The sequence below is a fragment of the Nerophis lumbriciformis genome, linkage group LG12, assembly GCF_033978685.3.
Source record: "Nerophis lumbriciformis linkage group LG12, RoL_Nlum_v2.1, whole genome shotgun sequence".
NCBI classification, from domain to species: domain Eukaryota; kingdom Metazoa; phylum Chordata; class Actinopteri; order Syngnathiformes; family Syngnathidae; genus Nerophis; species Nerophis lumbriciformis.
In genome coordinates this window covers 19,354,689-19,371,148 of record NC_084559.2, presented here as the reverse complement: position 1 = coordinate 19,371,148, position 16,460 = coordinate 19,354,689, and the positions used below count along the sequence as shown (strand labels likewise).

Genomic DNA, 16,460 nt, shown 5'->3' with positions numbered 1-16,460 from the left:
CAAATAATAATTGACTAAGAATTTCATGGCTGCAACACGTGCCAAAGTAGTTGGGAAAGGGCATGCTCACCACTGTGTTACATCAACTTTTCTTTTAACAACACTCAATAAACGATTGGGAACTGAGGAAACTAATTGTTGAAGCTTTGAAAGTGGAATTATTTCCCATTCTTGTTTTAAGTAGAGCTTCAGTCGTTCAACAGTCCGGGGTCTCCGCTGTCGTATTTTACGCTTCATAATGCGCCACACATTTTCGATGGGAGACAGGTCTGGACTGCAGGCGGGCCAGGGAAGTACCCGCACTCTTTTTTTACGAAGCCACGCTGTTGTAACACGTGCTGAATGTGGCTTGGCATTGTCTTGCTGAAATAAGCAGGGGCGTCCATGAAAAAGACGGCGCTTACATGGCAGCATATGTTGTTCCAAAACCTGTAAGTACCTTTTAGCATTAATGGTGCCTTCACAGATGTGTAAGTTACCCATGCCTTGGGCACTAATGCACCCCCATACCATCACAGATGCTGGCTTTTGAACTTTGCGTCGATAACAGTCTGGATGGTTCGCTTCCCCTTTGGTCCGGATGACACCATGTCGAATATTTCCAAAAACAATTTGAAATGTGGACTCGTCAGACCACAGAACACTTTTCCACTTTGCATGAGTCCATCTTAGATGATCTCGGGCCCAGAGAAGTCAGCGGTATTTCTGGATGTTGTTGATAAATGGCTTTCGCTTTGCATAGTAGAGCTTTAACTTTCACTTACAGATGTAGCGATGAACTGTATTTAGTGACAGTGGTTTTCTGAAGTGTTCCTGAGCCCATGTGGTGATATCCTTTAGAGATTGATGTCGGTTTTTGATACAGTGCCGTCTGAGGGATCGAAGGTCACAGTCATTCAATGTTGGTTTCCGGCCGTGCCGCTTACGTGGAGTGATTTCTCCAGATTCTCTGAACCTTTTGATGATATTACGGACCGTAGATGTTGAAATCCCTAAATTTCTTGCAATTGCACTTTGATAAACGTTGTTCTTCAACTGTTTGACTATTTGCTCACGCAGTTGTGGACAAAGGGGTGTACCTCGCCCCATCCTTTCTTGTGAAAGACTGAGCATTTTTTGGGAAGCTGTTTTTATACCCAATCATGGCATTCACCTGATCCATATAAGTGTTTGATGAGCATTCCTCAACTTTATCAGTATTTAATGCCACCTTTCCCAACTTCTTTGTCACGTGTTGCTGGCATCAAATTCTAAAGTTAATGATTATTTGCAAAAAAAAAAAAAAAAAAGTTTATCAGTTTGAACATCAAATATGTTTGTAGCATATTCAATTGAATATGGGTTGGAAAATGATTTGCAAATCATTGTATTCCGTTTATATTTACATCTAACACAATTTCCCAACTCATATGGAAACGGGGTTTGTATATACTGTATATACAAACCCCGTTTCCATGCAAGGCTAAAACCGTTTATCAACAACACCCAGAAACGCTGTCGGCTTTGCTGGGCCTGAGCTCATCTAAGATGGACTGATACAAAGTGGAAAAGTGTTCTGTGGTCTGACGAGTCCACATTTCAAATTGTTTTTGGAAACTGTGGATGTCGTGTCCTCCGGACCAAAGAGGAAAAGAACCATCCGGATTGTTATAGGTGCAAAGTGTAAAAGCCAGCATGTGTGATGGTATGGGGGTGTATTAGTGCCCAAGACATGGGTAACTTACACATCTGTGAAGGCGCCATTAATGCTGAAAGGTACATACAGGTTTTGGAGCAACATATGTTGCCATCCAAGCAACGTTACCATGGACGCCCCTGCTTATTTCAGCAAGACAATGCCAAGCCACGTGTTACATCAACGTGGCTTCATAGTAAAAGAGTGCGGGTACTAGACTGGCCTGCCTGTAGTCCAGACCTGTCTCCCATTGAAAATACGTGGCGCATTATGAAGCCTAAAATACCTAAATAGAGACCCCCGGACTGTTGAACAACTTAAGCTGTACATCAAGCAAGAATGGGAAAGAATTCCACCTGAGAAGCTTAAAAAATGTGTCTCCTCAGTTCCCAAACCTTTACTGAGTGTTGTTAAAAGGAAAGGCCATGTAACACAGTGGTGAACATGCCCTTTCCCAACTACTTTGGCACGTGTTGCAGCCATGAAATTCTAAGTTATTTATTATTTGCAAAAATTATGAGTTTGAACATCAAATATGTTGTCTTTGTAGCATATTCAACTGAATATGGGTTGAAAAGGATTTGCAAATCATTGTATTCCGTTTATATTTACATCGAACACAATTTCCCAACTCATATGGAAACGGGGTTTGTATATATATATATATATATATATATATATATATATATATATATATATATATATATATATATATATATATATATATATATATATATATATATTTACTACAGCTGAGATAGGCTCCATCACCCCCCACGACCCGAAGGGAATAAGCGGTAGAAAATGGATGGATGGAATAATACATCTCTCTGTGTAACCATAACATTATTACGTTGCATGTCAGTCAAATTACAAAGAGTGATGAAGTGTTGCTATACATGTCTGCCGGAATAAATTAATTAATTAATTCATGGACAGCATGAAAGTGTGAGGACTATTTGTGGTCCCTGGTTGGAGTGTGTTGACAAATGCTGTCCACCAATAGGATCGCGGGTGGGCGGAGCCAGCAGGGCATCTGCTACTAGAATGAAAGTACCGCGGCTAGAAGTCCACGCGCCTCCCGCCACACTCTGTCGCCGTCCACGCAGCTCCGGTTGATGGATTACACGCTGAGCCTCCAAGTGCAACATCAGCTGGAGGTGTTCCCCACACACCTGTGCCAGAGCTACAGTATGCACTTACAGGTAAAGTCATCTTTCAACCTGACTTTATTTACAAACACGTCCATTGTTTGTTTTGTCTGCTGCAGGCTTGTTGGGTGGGTGGCTGCGTGTCGATGCATGCGTGTGCGTGTGTGTGGAAGTGAGTGGAGGTTGCCCTCACAGCGCATAAACAAGTCTTGCATCCATCGGGGGGGGGGGGGGGTCCTCACTTGCCCGCCACCCCTCCCCTAGTAAGAGACCACGTGATTGTCTCAAGGTGACATTTAAGGATGCTGAGTGAAAGAACTCCCCGATGCTTTCTCACCTTTTGCAAGAAGACCTCCAAGCTTGATTGCCAGTGATGTTCAGTGCATGTCACACCTGAATTATGCACTTTTGGATTTAGAGTTAAATAGATGTTCTTCTTCTTGTCTCTCATAAGGATTGTGAACGATAGGGAAAATTGCCAAAAAAGTGCAGTTCCCCTGTAGTTAATCAGTCAAATTGGTGGAATGTGTGTGAAAATGCGATACAGTGATGTAGATGTTGCTGTATTAGTATAGTTTGACGGATTGATCCTATATATTGCATTACAGCAAAAAGTATTTGGTCTACATTTAGTTAGCAACCTGAGTTCAAACTATTAGCCATTTTATTGTATAACAAAAAGTAGAAGGATGTATAATTGTGGGCCCTATGAAATCCTATTGTTTCCAATTTGCATTTTATTTTTTTCCAAAATAATTTTGTTCTATTTTAATATTTTAGAATTCTGTTTTTAGAATTCAGGGACCATGTTGGGCTAAAAACATTTGGCCGAGGGCAAGTATATATACTGTATGTGTGTATATGTGTATATATATATATATATATATATATATATATATATATATATATATATATATATATATATATATATATATATATATATATATACACACACACATATATATACATACATATACCTGCTTATATACAGTATATATATATATATATATATATATATATATGTATATATATATATATATATATATATATATATATATATATATATATACATATATATATATATATATATCTATATATCTATACACACACATATATACACACACACATATATATATACATATATATATGTATATATATATATGTATATATATTTATATACATACATATATACAGTATAGATATGTGTATACACATACACATATGTATGTATGTATAAAGGTGTATATATATATATATATATATATATATTTATACACACACACACACACACACATATATATATATATATATATATATATATATATATATTTATTTATGCACACACACACACACACATATATATATATATATATGTATATATATATATATATATATATATATATATATATATATATATATACATATATATATGTATGTGTGGGGAAAAAAATCACAAGACTATTTCATCTCTACAGGCCTGTTTCATGAGGGGGGGTACCCTCAATCATCAGGAGATTTTAATGGGAGCATTCGCATACCATGGTTTATATAGGGCACAGAGTGGGTGGGTACAGGCTGGCCTAGGGGCGTGGTGATTGGCTCATGTGTTACCTAGGAGGTGTTTCCGTCTATGGCGGCATGTTGTTACAATTTCGCTGCGCTTGTTGAGGGATGACAGGTCTGGACGGTAAATAATAAACAGTTTCTCTTTCAAGCATAGGTTGCATCTTTTATTACCACTATTGTAAGGTGTGCTGGATGCAAGAATTTGCCATGTTATTGAATATTCAACATTATTGTCTTTGAGGTCCCAAATGTGTTTGCTGAGTTCTGTGGTATTTCGCAGGTTTTTGTTCCTGAAAGAAGCCTTGTGATTGTTCCATCTGGTTTTGAATTCACCCTCGGTTAATCCTACATATGTGTCGGATGTGTTGATGTCCTTGCGTATTACCTTAGATTGGTAGACAACTGATGTTTGTAAGCACCCCCCGTTGAGGGGGCAATCAGGTTTCTTTCGACAGTTACATGCTTTGTTGGTTTTGGAGTCGCTCTGACTGGGGGTCGACGGCTCATTTGCAATTGTTTTGTTGTGGTTTGAGATGATTTGTCGTATATTGTTCATGCAGCTGTAGCTCAATTTAATGTTGTTCTTGTTGAATACTTTTCTTAGGTTGTTGTCTTTGGGAAAGTGTTTGTCAATCAGATTGAGGAATTTGTGTCCAATGTTCGTTGAGACGTTTTTGCTGTATGGGGGGTTGTACCAGATGATGTCGTTTCGTTTTCTGTTCTTTTTTGGCTGGTTTCCTGGCGTGGGTTTATAGGTGAGGGTGAAATTGTATCCGCTTTCATCAAGGGCTTTTTGGTACGGGGGGGTTGCTTGTTCAAATTCAGCTTTGCTAGATGACAGCATCGATAGCCTTTTATTGATTCCGGTAGGTATTCTTTTCGTGGTGGTGGGTGGGTGGTTGCTGTCATGGTGCACGTATTGGAGTGTTGTGTTGGGTTTCGTGAATGGTTGGTAGCTGTTATTTCTCAGGTTGAAAGTGACGTCAAGGAAGTTGACGGTTTGCTTGTTGGCTTCAATCGTGATCCGTAGGCCGTTCTCTTTGAAAATTTGGCATATGCCCTTCTTGGTATTCTCGCTGCTCCTTGGCGAGGCGCGACACACTGCCAGTCCGTCATCGCGGTAAATACCAAGGTTCAGATTGAGGCTAGCGAGCTGGGAGAGGAGGAAACTCCCAACGAGTTCACACGTTTCTGCTCCGTCAAAACTTCCCATAGTGACGTCAAATGTTGCATTGTTCTTTTTTTGCCATGGTGTACTGTTGTGGATGAGAATGGAGTTTTTTGCGTGGATGATGATGTTTCTTTCGTTGCCTGTGATTGAGTCGTAGTCTGAGGCGAAGTCTAGTGCTTGAGTCAGTAGGTCTTGCGTGATGGAAGGGTAAAATTCCTCGATATCAAAGGAGATAAAGTTGTGCTGTTGTTTGTCTTGGATGTTGTTGAACCATTTGATTACTGCTGCTGTATTTCTCCATTGGTTGAGTGGTGTTTTGTCCTTGATTTTTGTGTTGACTCTGTCCAGGATTATTTTGCTGATTTTTCCTATTTCAGATTTAGTTGGGTTTATTAGTCGGCATGTTGGGTTATTTGCGAAGTTGGGTTTGTGGTCCTTCAATGTGATGAAGGCTTCCTTGTTGGCTGTGGCGTCCACCCTGTCATCAATGTCCAGTTCAGCCGCGATCCTTTTATTTTCCAGGTGGATGTTCTGTAAGGTGTTGGGTTGCGCTTTTTTGTATGATTTGGTGATGCTTCTGTCCAGTAAGGTGTGGTGTTCTGGTATGTCCATTCTGTAGAATTTTGTGGTTTTTACATATATATATATACACACACACACATACACAAATATATATATATATATATATATATATATATATATATATATATATATATATATATATACATACACACACACATATATATATACACACACATATATATATATATATATATGTATACACATACAAATGTGTATGTATATATAAAGGTGTATATATCTATCTATATATATATATGTATATATATATATATATATATATATATATATATATATATATATATATATATATATATAGATATATACCAATTTTCGGTAGTTCTGTGTGTGTTAATAAATATCAATTGTTTTTAATGATAAACCACATTTTTATTGTAACATTTAAAATGAGCTGAATATTATAACTGCTTTCCAGTTGCTGTTTCTTGTTTATTTATCAGATTTCTGAGTATCATTTGCAGGTATGACATTAAGTTGCAATTGCAGTTGCAAGTCCAAAACGTTCGATGACAGTATTGTTTAATTTTTAATGTGTTTGTCATCTCACAAGTTGCTGTATGTTAAGCCACAAAATGTTAATACTGTATGTATTGTACTAATTACGCACCAGCTGTTGTGTACAGGGGGAAGGAGACGGCACAGACAACAGGGGCGTAGTATTTAGCTGTATGTTATTTATTATACATGCACAATATATAATAATCAGAAATGAAGTGTGTAATAAATCCAAAATGTGTGTGGTGTGTGACTATGTGTGGTGATTAGCTGTTGAGTGTTACCGGTAGTGTTGAGCGAGAGGCGGAAGGTCGGCGCTCGGAGGTCCGTGAGCAGGCAGGAAGTTTGGGGCTGTAGCAAGGCGTCGAAGGTTCGTGTCCAGGCGGGAGGTCGAGATCCAAGAGGCAGTCAAGGAAACAAAGGGAACGCTGGGAGTAGAGACACACAGCTCGTCACGCGGGAACGGAGGTCTGCTGTTGGAACGACAAGGAGGACACCAGACAATCAACACGACGGGGGAAAAGCACAGAGAGAGATTATGTATAGAGCTAGACTGGTATGGCTTACTGTGCAGGACAGGTAGCTACGTTCTGGCCCGGAACGCACGTCTGCACTGGCTTAAGAAGCCCAGGAAGCTTATCAACGACAGGTGCGATGAGTGCTGATTGATTGCAGCTCTTGGAGGTGCAATCAGCAGAGCACACAGACACCAGCTGTTTGATTGCAAACTTGTTATAGTTTTCATTAACAAATTTGAAGGTGTTGAAATTAACTTATGTTGGACCGTTTTTTAAGTCATTTTATTTGTTGGCATTGAAAATGGTAGTCCACTGTCAGTACAGAATCAGAATCCGAAATACTTTATTAATCCCTGGGGGCATACTTGCCAACCTTGAGACCTCCGATTTCGGGAGGTGGGGGGGGGCGTGGTTGGGGGGCGTGGTTAAGAGGGGAGGAGTATATTTACAGCTAGAATTCACCAAGTCAAGTATTTCAAATATATATATATATATATATATATATGAGAAATACTTGAATTTCAGTGTTCATTTATTTACACATATACACACACATAACACTCATCTACTCATTGTTGTGTTAAGGGTTGAATTGTCCATCCTTGTTCTATTCTCTGTCACTATTTTTCTAACCATGCTGAACACCCTCTCTGATGTTGCATTCTGCTTCGTCTCCTTGTTGTGTGTGCAGTTGTGCACTGCACTCTCCAAAAGCCGTAGATGTTATTGTCACATATGCATGCACAGTAGATGGCAGTATTGTCCTGTTTAAGAGTGTCACAACATTGCTGTTTACGGCAGACGAACTGCTTTACGGTAGACGAAAACGTGACTGCTGTTGTTGTGTGTTGTTGCCGCGCTGGAAGGACGTTAATGAAACTGCCTAACAATAAACCCACATAAGAAACTAAGAACTCGCCCTCGATCATTCTACAGTTATAATGTGATTGGGCAGGCATGCTGTTTATATTGTGGGAAAGCGGACTTGAAATCAGGCTGTCCACACGTCACTCAGGTCCGCCTGAATTTCGGGAGAAAATTTGTCCCGGGAGGTTTTCGGGAGAGGCGCTGAATTTCGGGAGTCTCCCGGAAAATCCGGGAGAGTTGGCAAGTATGCCTGGGGGGAAAATAAGATTTTCAACACAATCCCGTTCAAGAGCAGACAGACATTACAGGGAGACAGAACAGGATCGCTGACGGGTCTGCCAACCTAAAAGGTGTGAAACAGATGGGGAGGGGGGGTGAGAAAAAAAAAATCAGTCTAATCCTGGGCCCTTGGAGGGGGGTCCAAACTGAGGCCAAAGAAAAAAATACCTAATAGCCATAGCACACATAAGCATGTGTGTAAGAGGGAAAACATCAAACATCAAAGAACACAAAGGACATTAAAGGGGAACATTATCACAATTTCAGAAGGGTTAAAACCATTAAAAATCAGTTCCCAGTGGTTTATTTTATTTTTCGAAGTTTTTTTCAAAATTTTACCCATCACGCAATATCCCTAAAAAAAGCTTCAAAATGCCTGATTTTAACCATCGTTATATACACCCGTCCATTTTTCTGTGACGTCACATAGTGATGCCAATACAAACAAACATGGCGGATAGAATAGCAAGCTATAGCGACATTAGCTCGGATTCAGACTCGGATTTCAGCGGCTTAAGCGATTCAACAGATTACGCATGTATTGAAACGGATGGTTGTAGTGTGGAGGCAGGTAGCGAAAACAAAATTGAAGAAGAAACTGAAGCTATTGAGCCATATCGGTTTGAACCGTATGCAAGCGAAACCGACGAAAACGACACGACAGCCAGCGACACGGGAGAAAGCGACACGGGAGGAAGCGAGGATGAATTCGGCGATCGCCTTCTAACCAACGATCGGTATGTCTTTGTTTGGCATTAAAGGAAACTAACAACTATGAACTAGGTTTACAGCATATGAAATGCATTTGGCAACAACATGCACTTTGAGAGTCCAGACAGCCCAATTTTCATCAATTAATATATTCTGTAGACATACCCTCGTCCGCTCTCTTTTCCTGGGGGTCTGGCGGCAGATTTCTTTGACTTTATCGTTGGAAATGCATCTGCTTTGAGTGTCGCAGGATATCCACACATTCTTGCCATCTCTGTCGTAGCATAGCTTTCGTCGGTAAAGTGTGCGGAACAAACGTCCAATTTCTTGCCACTTTCGCATCTTTGGGCCACTGGTGCAACTTGAATTCGTCCCTGTTTGTGTTGTTACACCCTCCGACAACACACCGATGAGGCATGATGTCTCCAAGGTACGGAAAACAGTCGAAAAAACGGAAAATAACAGAGCTGATTTGACTCGGTGTTTGAGAAAATGGCGGATTGCTTCCCGATGTGACGTCACGTTGTGACATCATCGCTTCGAGAGCGAATAATAGAAAGGCGTTTAATTCGCCAAAATTCACCCATTTAGAGTTCGGAAATCGGTTAAAAAAAATATATGGTCTTTTTTCTGCAACATCAAGGTATATATTGATGCTTACATAGGTCTGGTGATAATGTTCCCCTTTAAAGACATTAAAAGAGCAGAGCTGATACATACAGCTACAAAAGTAAAACAAGGACAACAAAAAAAATAACATATACACTGTGGTGGCCTCTGCGGTGTTCTCTGCTGGGGTGGGGGGAGCATGGCCAGGTGACAGGAGCAGACCCAACAAAGCAACCAAGTACTGCTGGAATGATGGGGAAGTGCAAAGAGATAGAGTTGGCATTGACATTCCAGCATTACCGACGAACATTCACTTCCCATACCTTTCTTCTTTTCGGGTTGTGGGTTAAAAAACGATGCGAATATTTCCCGCAGTTTTGGCGATTGGTGCGGCTCAATGCTACACAACAGGGCTTGTTTACACACACAAAAAACCCTCTTCGATGGAAAGAGATGTGGAATGAATAAGTGCAGTGCAGGGTACAGCATAGCTCCAGCTGGGGCCAGCTCAAAGTCGGTCCTGTAGTCATGTGAGGGTCTTTTGAGCAATTAATGAGGACACCGTCCGAGACCGAGTCGTCCATACTCTGTCTATACACGACCGCCACAGACCTGACCTGAAATGCTGCCGTGACCAAACCTTCGTCTTTGCACCTCTTCATGACTCCAGCAGCTCTGTTCTATCAGAGTGAAAGTCAGAGTCTAAACACTGCTGACTAGGTGTGACAAAAACAAGATTGAGGATTGTTTCCCTTAATGGCTTCCCTGTCCCGAGCTTGTCTTTGACCAAAGTGAAAAGCCGGCTTGTGGCACTAGTTCACTGATCGATGTCGTGAATTGAATGATGCTGCCAGCTCCTCGTCTGATTAGGTATTGATGATTAAATTGTGCAAAGAACCCCCCTGTTGGTTTACAATTGCCCTGACTCCAGGTATCCAATTACGCAGGGGGAAAATTAATAATTGTCCTAGCCTCTCATTTCAATGAAATTCAACCCTTGTGTATGTTGTAAAATCCATTACCTTAATTAATTCATCACCAAGGAAGATTTAGATACTTGGACAGTGTTTCCCTCTCATTATATCAGGCGACCACCTCACTGACTGTCAAGTATTGTTTTCTTTGCAAACATTGCCGGAACACAACTGAAGTCATTTAACCCTTGTGTGGCGTTCGGGTCTGTGGGACCCATTTTCATTTTTTTATTAAAAGAAAAATGATACAATTAATTAATTTTTCAAACTGAGACTCACTGACTTTGGCTCATTTTCTGTGAAGAACATATATCAGAATGCATATTTAATGAACACACACCATACACCCCCCCTACACATTTCTATTACATATAAGATTGTTCGGGTCCACTGGACCCGGGGGCTAATAGAAGTGTGGAAATTGATGTTCTGTGTACCACACACACACACACACACACAAACACACAGCAGGCCTAGACCAGGAGGAGGACAGAGTGTAGAACATCAGAGGGTCAAATGTGCGAGAAAATGAGAGGTAGACAGTGTTGACAAACAATGTTGCAACCTTGTATGGGAACCGCAGGTGCAGAAACACAAAAGAAGAATCCCTGTGGGATGCAGAAACTGGCAGAGAAATTTTCCGTGCAACGTTCATATTGTTGTTACTCAGCCAGCGTTTGTGGGTCTGATGGACCCGTTGCATTTTGTGGCTTTTAATGCCTCACAATCAAACACTTTTATGTTTAAATACTGAACAGATGTTTACCTTATCCCAATAAACATCTGTTCAGTATTTTAACATAAAACAACAATATGAACATACAACAAACTTTTCCAATACAACAGGCCTATTGTCTATTTCATAGCCAAATTTTTCATTTATATTATTAACACAAATGCATTTTTTCTGTCTCTACTTGGTGATGTGTTTAAAAATTCACCACCAGGGGTGCAAATGAGACATGCTCTATTAGATGCAATGTTATTGGGACCATGACTTATGTCATCACTTGTTCACACCTCCTCATATGGAAGCTACTTTTCCTTCTTCAAGTCTCAAGAAGGGTAGAAATACAAGAACACACACACACACACACACACACACACACACACACACACACACATTATTGTATTTGTTACCTTCTTGAGACCTGAGAACAATGCCTACCTCTTTAGGACCACCCTTTCTAGATATATACAGTAAAGATTTGTATTTACAACATTAATAATATATACATACTATGCCAATAAAAAAAAAGCTTGTTGTGAAAAATGAGTTAGAATTTCACAAGAAAAACGTAGAATTTTGGCAGTGTTATAATAAAAGTCGTAATTTTACTCAATGCAAGTCGAAATTTTACAAGAAAAACGGAACATTTGTGCAACATTATGATACAAATTGGAATTTTACTAAATAACTGTCGCAATTTTACAAGAAAAGCTTAGAATTTTGGCAATTTTATAAAAAAAAGAGTCGCAATTTTACTCGACAAAAGTCACAATTGTATAAGAAAACTTTAAAATGTTGGCAATATTATAATAATTATCTGAATTTTACTTGGCAAAAGTATTAAAAAAAGTCGTAAATTTACTCAAAATATGTCCCTATTTTACAAGAACAGACGAAAAAAATTGGGAATATTGTGATAAAAGTCAGAATTTTAAATGACAAATGTCGCCATTTTGCATTAAAAAGTAAACATTTTACATACAAAAGTAATCATTTTACGAGAAAATATTACACAAACAGAAAGAATATGAGAAATTGTTCCCAATTTTATAAGAAAAAAGTCGACACATTTTGAGAAAAAGACTGCTTTTAGTAAAAAAAAATGTTTTTGTTTTTTTTGTAATTGGTTTTTAATCTTCATTATTTACTTAAAGTAGGGCAGCACGGTGGTAGAGGGGTTAGTGCATCTGCCTCACAATACGAAGGTCCTGAGTAGTTGGGTTCAATCCCGGGCTCGGGATCTTTCTGTGTGGAGTTTGCATGTTCTCCCCGTGACTGCGTGGGTTCTCTCCGGGTACTCCGGCTTCCTCCCACTTCCAAAGACATGCACCTGGGGATAAGTTGATTGGCAACACTAAATTGGCCCTAGTGTGTGAATGTTGTATGTCTATCTGTGTTGGCCCTGCGATAAGGTGGCGACTTGTCCAGGGTGTAGCCCGCCTTCCGCCCGATTGTAGCTGAGATAGGCTCCGGCGCCCCCCGCGACCCCAAAGGGAATAAGCGGTAGAAAATGGATGGATGGATTTACTTAAAGTTATTACAGTTTGTCTCTATATGCATATTTATTTTATTTTTTTAACTAAGGCGCATTTCAATTTCTTACACACACTTGTTATTTCATATGTTGACCAGAGGGGGAGCACTTTTAAAAGCAACACACAGTCAATTTGAAAAATCCCTCCTTTTTGGGATCACCCTCATGATCCCAAGCTACTTTTTCTTCTTCATGTCTCAAGAAGGGTAGAAATACAAGAACACACACACACACACACACACACACACACACACACACACACACACACACACACACACACACACACACACACACATTATTGTATTTGTGACCTTCTCAAGACCGCCGAAAAATGCCTACCTTTTTAGGACCACCCTTTCTATATGTATAAAAATTTGTATTTACAACATTAATAATATATACATACTATGCAAATATAAAAAAACTTGTGAAAAATGAGTTAGAATTTCACAAGAAACACGTAGAATTTTGACAGTGTTATAATAAAAGTCGCAATTTTACTCAAAGCAAGTTGAAATTTTACAAGAAAAACTGAACATTTGTGCAATATTATGATAAGAGTTGGAATTTTACTAAATAACTGTCACAATTTTACAAAAAAAGCTTAACATTTTGGCAATTTTATGAAAAGAGTCGTATTGTACTCGACAAAAGTCACAATTTTATAAGAAAACTTTCAAATGTTGTCAATATTATAACAATAATCTGAATTTTACTTGGCAAAATGATGACAAAAGTCATAATTTTACTGAAAAAATTTCACTGTTTTACGAGAACCACAAAATAAAATTGGCAATATTGTGATAAAAGTCTGAATTTTAAACGACACCATTTTGTATTCAAAAGTAATCATTTTACGAGAAAATATGACACAAACAAAAATAATATGAGAAATTGTTCCCAATTTTATAAGAAAAAAGTCGACACATTTCGAGAAAAAGACTGCTTTTACCTAATTTTTTTTGGTTGAATTTTTTGTTTGTAATTTGTTTTTAATCTTCATTATTTACTTCAAGTTATTACAGTATGTCTCTATATACATATTTTTGAATTAATTTTGGCCAAAGGGGACGCATTTCAATTTCTTACACACACTTGTTTTTACATATATTGGCCAGAGGGGGAGCACTTCAAATTTTTACCCACCCTTGTTATTTCACATGTTGACCAGAGGGGGAGCACTTTTAAAAGCGACACACAGTCAATTTGAAAAATCCCTCCTTTTTGGGACCACCCTCATTTTGATATATTTCACCACTCTATTAGATGCAATGTTATTGGGACCATGACTTATGACATCGCTTGTTCACACCTCCTCATATGGAAGGTACTTTTCCTTCTTCATGTCTCAAGAAGGGTAGAAATACAAGAACACACACACACACACACACACACACACACACACACACACACACACACACACACACACACACACACACACACACACACATAGTTTAACCAATCCCCCCTCAAGTTGTAAACTTATTTGCAACATTGCTGTACTATACACTTGGTGCAACATTTCCTGACGCTGCTGCGGTTGAATATAAAATATTATTAGTCCAGCCTTATAAGCCCTTTCCTTCCATATTTGTCACTCCCCAAGCGTGGTGGAGAAGCTATTAAAGTGTCATCTGGATCTCATCCTTTATTTTGCACTTTGGGCAAGCTTGATCTTTTTGCAACACAGCAAAGTGCTCCAGGTTTTATTATTGTCATGTCTGTGTGATCATGTTTTGTTTTAGTCATGTTCGGTTTTGTTTTTCGACTCTTTGTGCACTTTTGTTTGTTTGTCACCATAGCAACCCATTCGTTTTCACCTGTCATGTCACGCACCTTTTGAGTCACGCACCTGTTTTCACTGATCATGTCACTGCTATTTAAGCCTGTCTGTTTCTGTTGTTCGTCCTGGTGACATTATCCTTTCTAACTCTGTTTACCTCTGTCATTATCATGCCCTGCTTATTCCATAGTGTTTGCTTCATGCTGTGCCACGTACGTTTTTGTTTTGCTCTTGTCACAGTAAGTGTTTATTAGTTTCACGTCCATAGTTTTGCCTTTGTCCTAGTTTTTGTTTTCTTAGCCAAGTTTATCTCCGCCTGTAAGCGCACCTTTTTGTAGTTTGTTAGTGTTAAAATAAATATGTACTCACATTCACGCCTTGCCCGCGCCAACTTTCCTTTGCATTCCGGGAAAACACAACCCAAGGACCACGTTTTGACAATTATTGTAAAAGTAAACAATAATTGTTAGTGAAATAACATATTATGAACATGTCAGCAATTTAGGGTTTGTTTGAACCAAAGAAGCAACAATTTAAATGTATGACTTTTTTTTATTGTCAACATCTACTATGGGTGTCAAGAAAAGATTGATATAAAATGTATTGCACTCTTTTATTTAATGATATACTATTGATTTTTTATGTTTTAAGAGGAACTGCACTTTTTTGAAATGTTGCCTATCATTAATAGGGTTTCCCCCATATTGCCAGGATACCTGTGTCAGTGGGGGCGAGGTTAGAGGCTTGGTGGGCCAATGATGTCATTGTATAATTTGCATTATTTGGTATGATGATGTTTTTCTTTAAAAAGGCTCAAAAATGGATACATGCATTTACGTTTGTAAAACAAATCTATGTTATTATTAATTAATATTGACATATATTTTATATGATATTCAATTGTTGCTGCTTTTTGTACAATAAACTTTGTTGAGAATTTTTCAAGTGTCTAGAGACTTTGAGTGACTTTTACTTCATTAAAAAACGACTAGCAACAAATTTTAGCATCTTTTTCTGGTGTTAGTATCATACTTGCCAACCTTGAGACCTCCGATTTCGGGAGGTGGGGGTGGGGGGCGTGGTCGGGGGTGGGGCGGGGCGTGGTTGGGGGCGTGGTTAAGAGGGGAGGAGTATATTTACAGCTAGAATTCACCAACTGAGTATTTCATATATATATATACAGTATATATGAAATACTTAACTTTCAGTGAATTCTAGCTATATATATATATTTATTTATTTTATTATATATATAAATAAAAGAAATACTTGAATTTCAGTGTTCATTTATTTACACATATACTGTACACACAAATAACACTCATCTACTCATTGTTGTACTTGAAAGTACAATGCAATACAATTCCGGGGCAATGGCACCTATGAAATACACAGTAATGAAAACACAGTTGTTCTATTAACTGTACTGTGTGTTATCAATCAATCAATCAATCAATGTTTATTTATATAGCCCTAAATCACAAGTGTCTCAAAGGGCTGCACAAGCCACAACGACATCCTCGGTACAAACCCCACATAAGGGCAAGGAAAAACTCACCCCAGTGGGACGTCGATGTGAATGACTATGAGAAACCTTGGAGAGGACCGCATATGTGGGTAACCCCCCCCTCTAGGGGAGACCGAATGCAATGGATGTCGAGTGGGTCTGACATAATATTGTGAGAGTCCAGACCATAGTGGATCCAACATAATAGTAAGAGTCCAGTCCATAGTGGGGCCAGCAGGACACCATCCCGAGCGGAGACGGGTCAGCAGCGCAGAGATGTTCCCAGAGTA

The 16,460-nt window shown here is 39.0% G+C and overlaps 1 protein-coding gene across 1 annotated transcript in view; it reads left to right on the top strand.

Annotated features, from left to right (window-relative positions):
- Positions 1-2,756: 2,756 nt before the first annotated feature.
- zmat4a (zinc finger, matrin-type 4a) overlaps positions 2,757-16,460 on the top strand; it is a 63,013-nt gene continuing 49,309 nt past the window's right edge. The window contains exon 1 of the mRNA XM_061985768.1: positions 2,757-2,880. Coding sequence (XP_061841752.1) covers positions 2,794-2,880 — 87 coding nt within the window. The 5' untranslated portion in view covers positions 2,757-2,793. The remainder of the gene's footprint in view (positions 2,881-16,460) is intronic.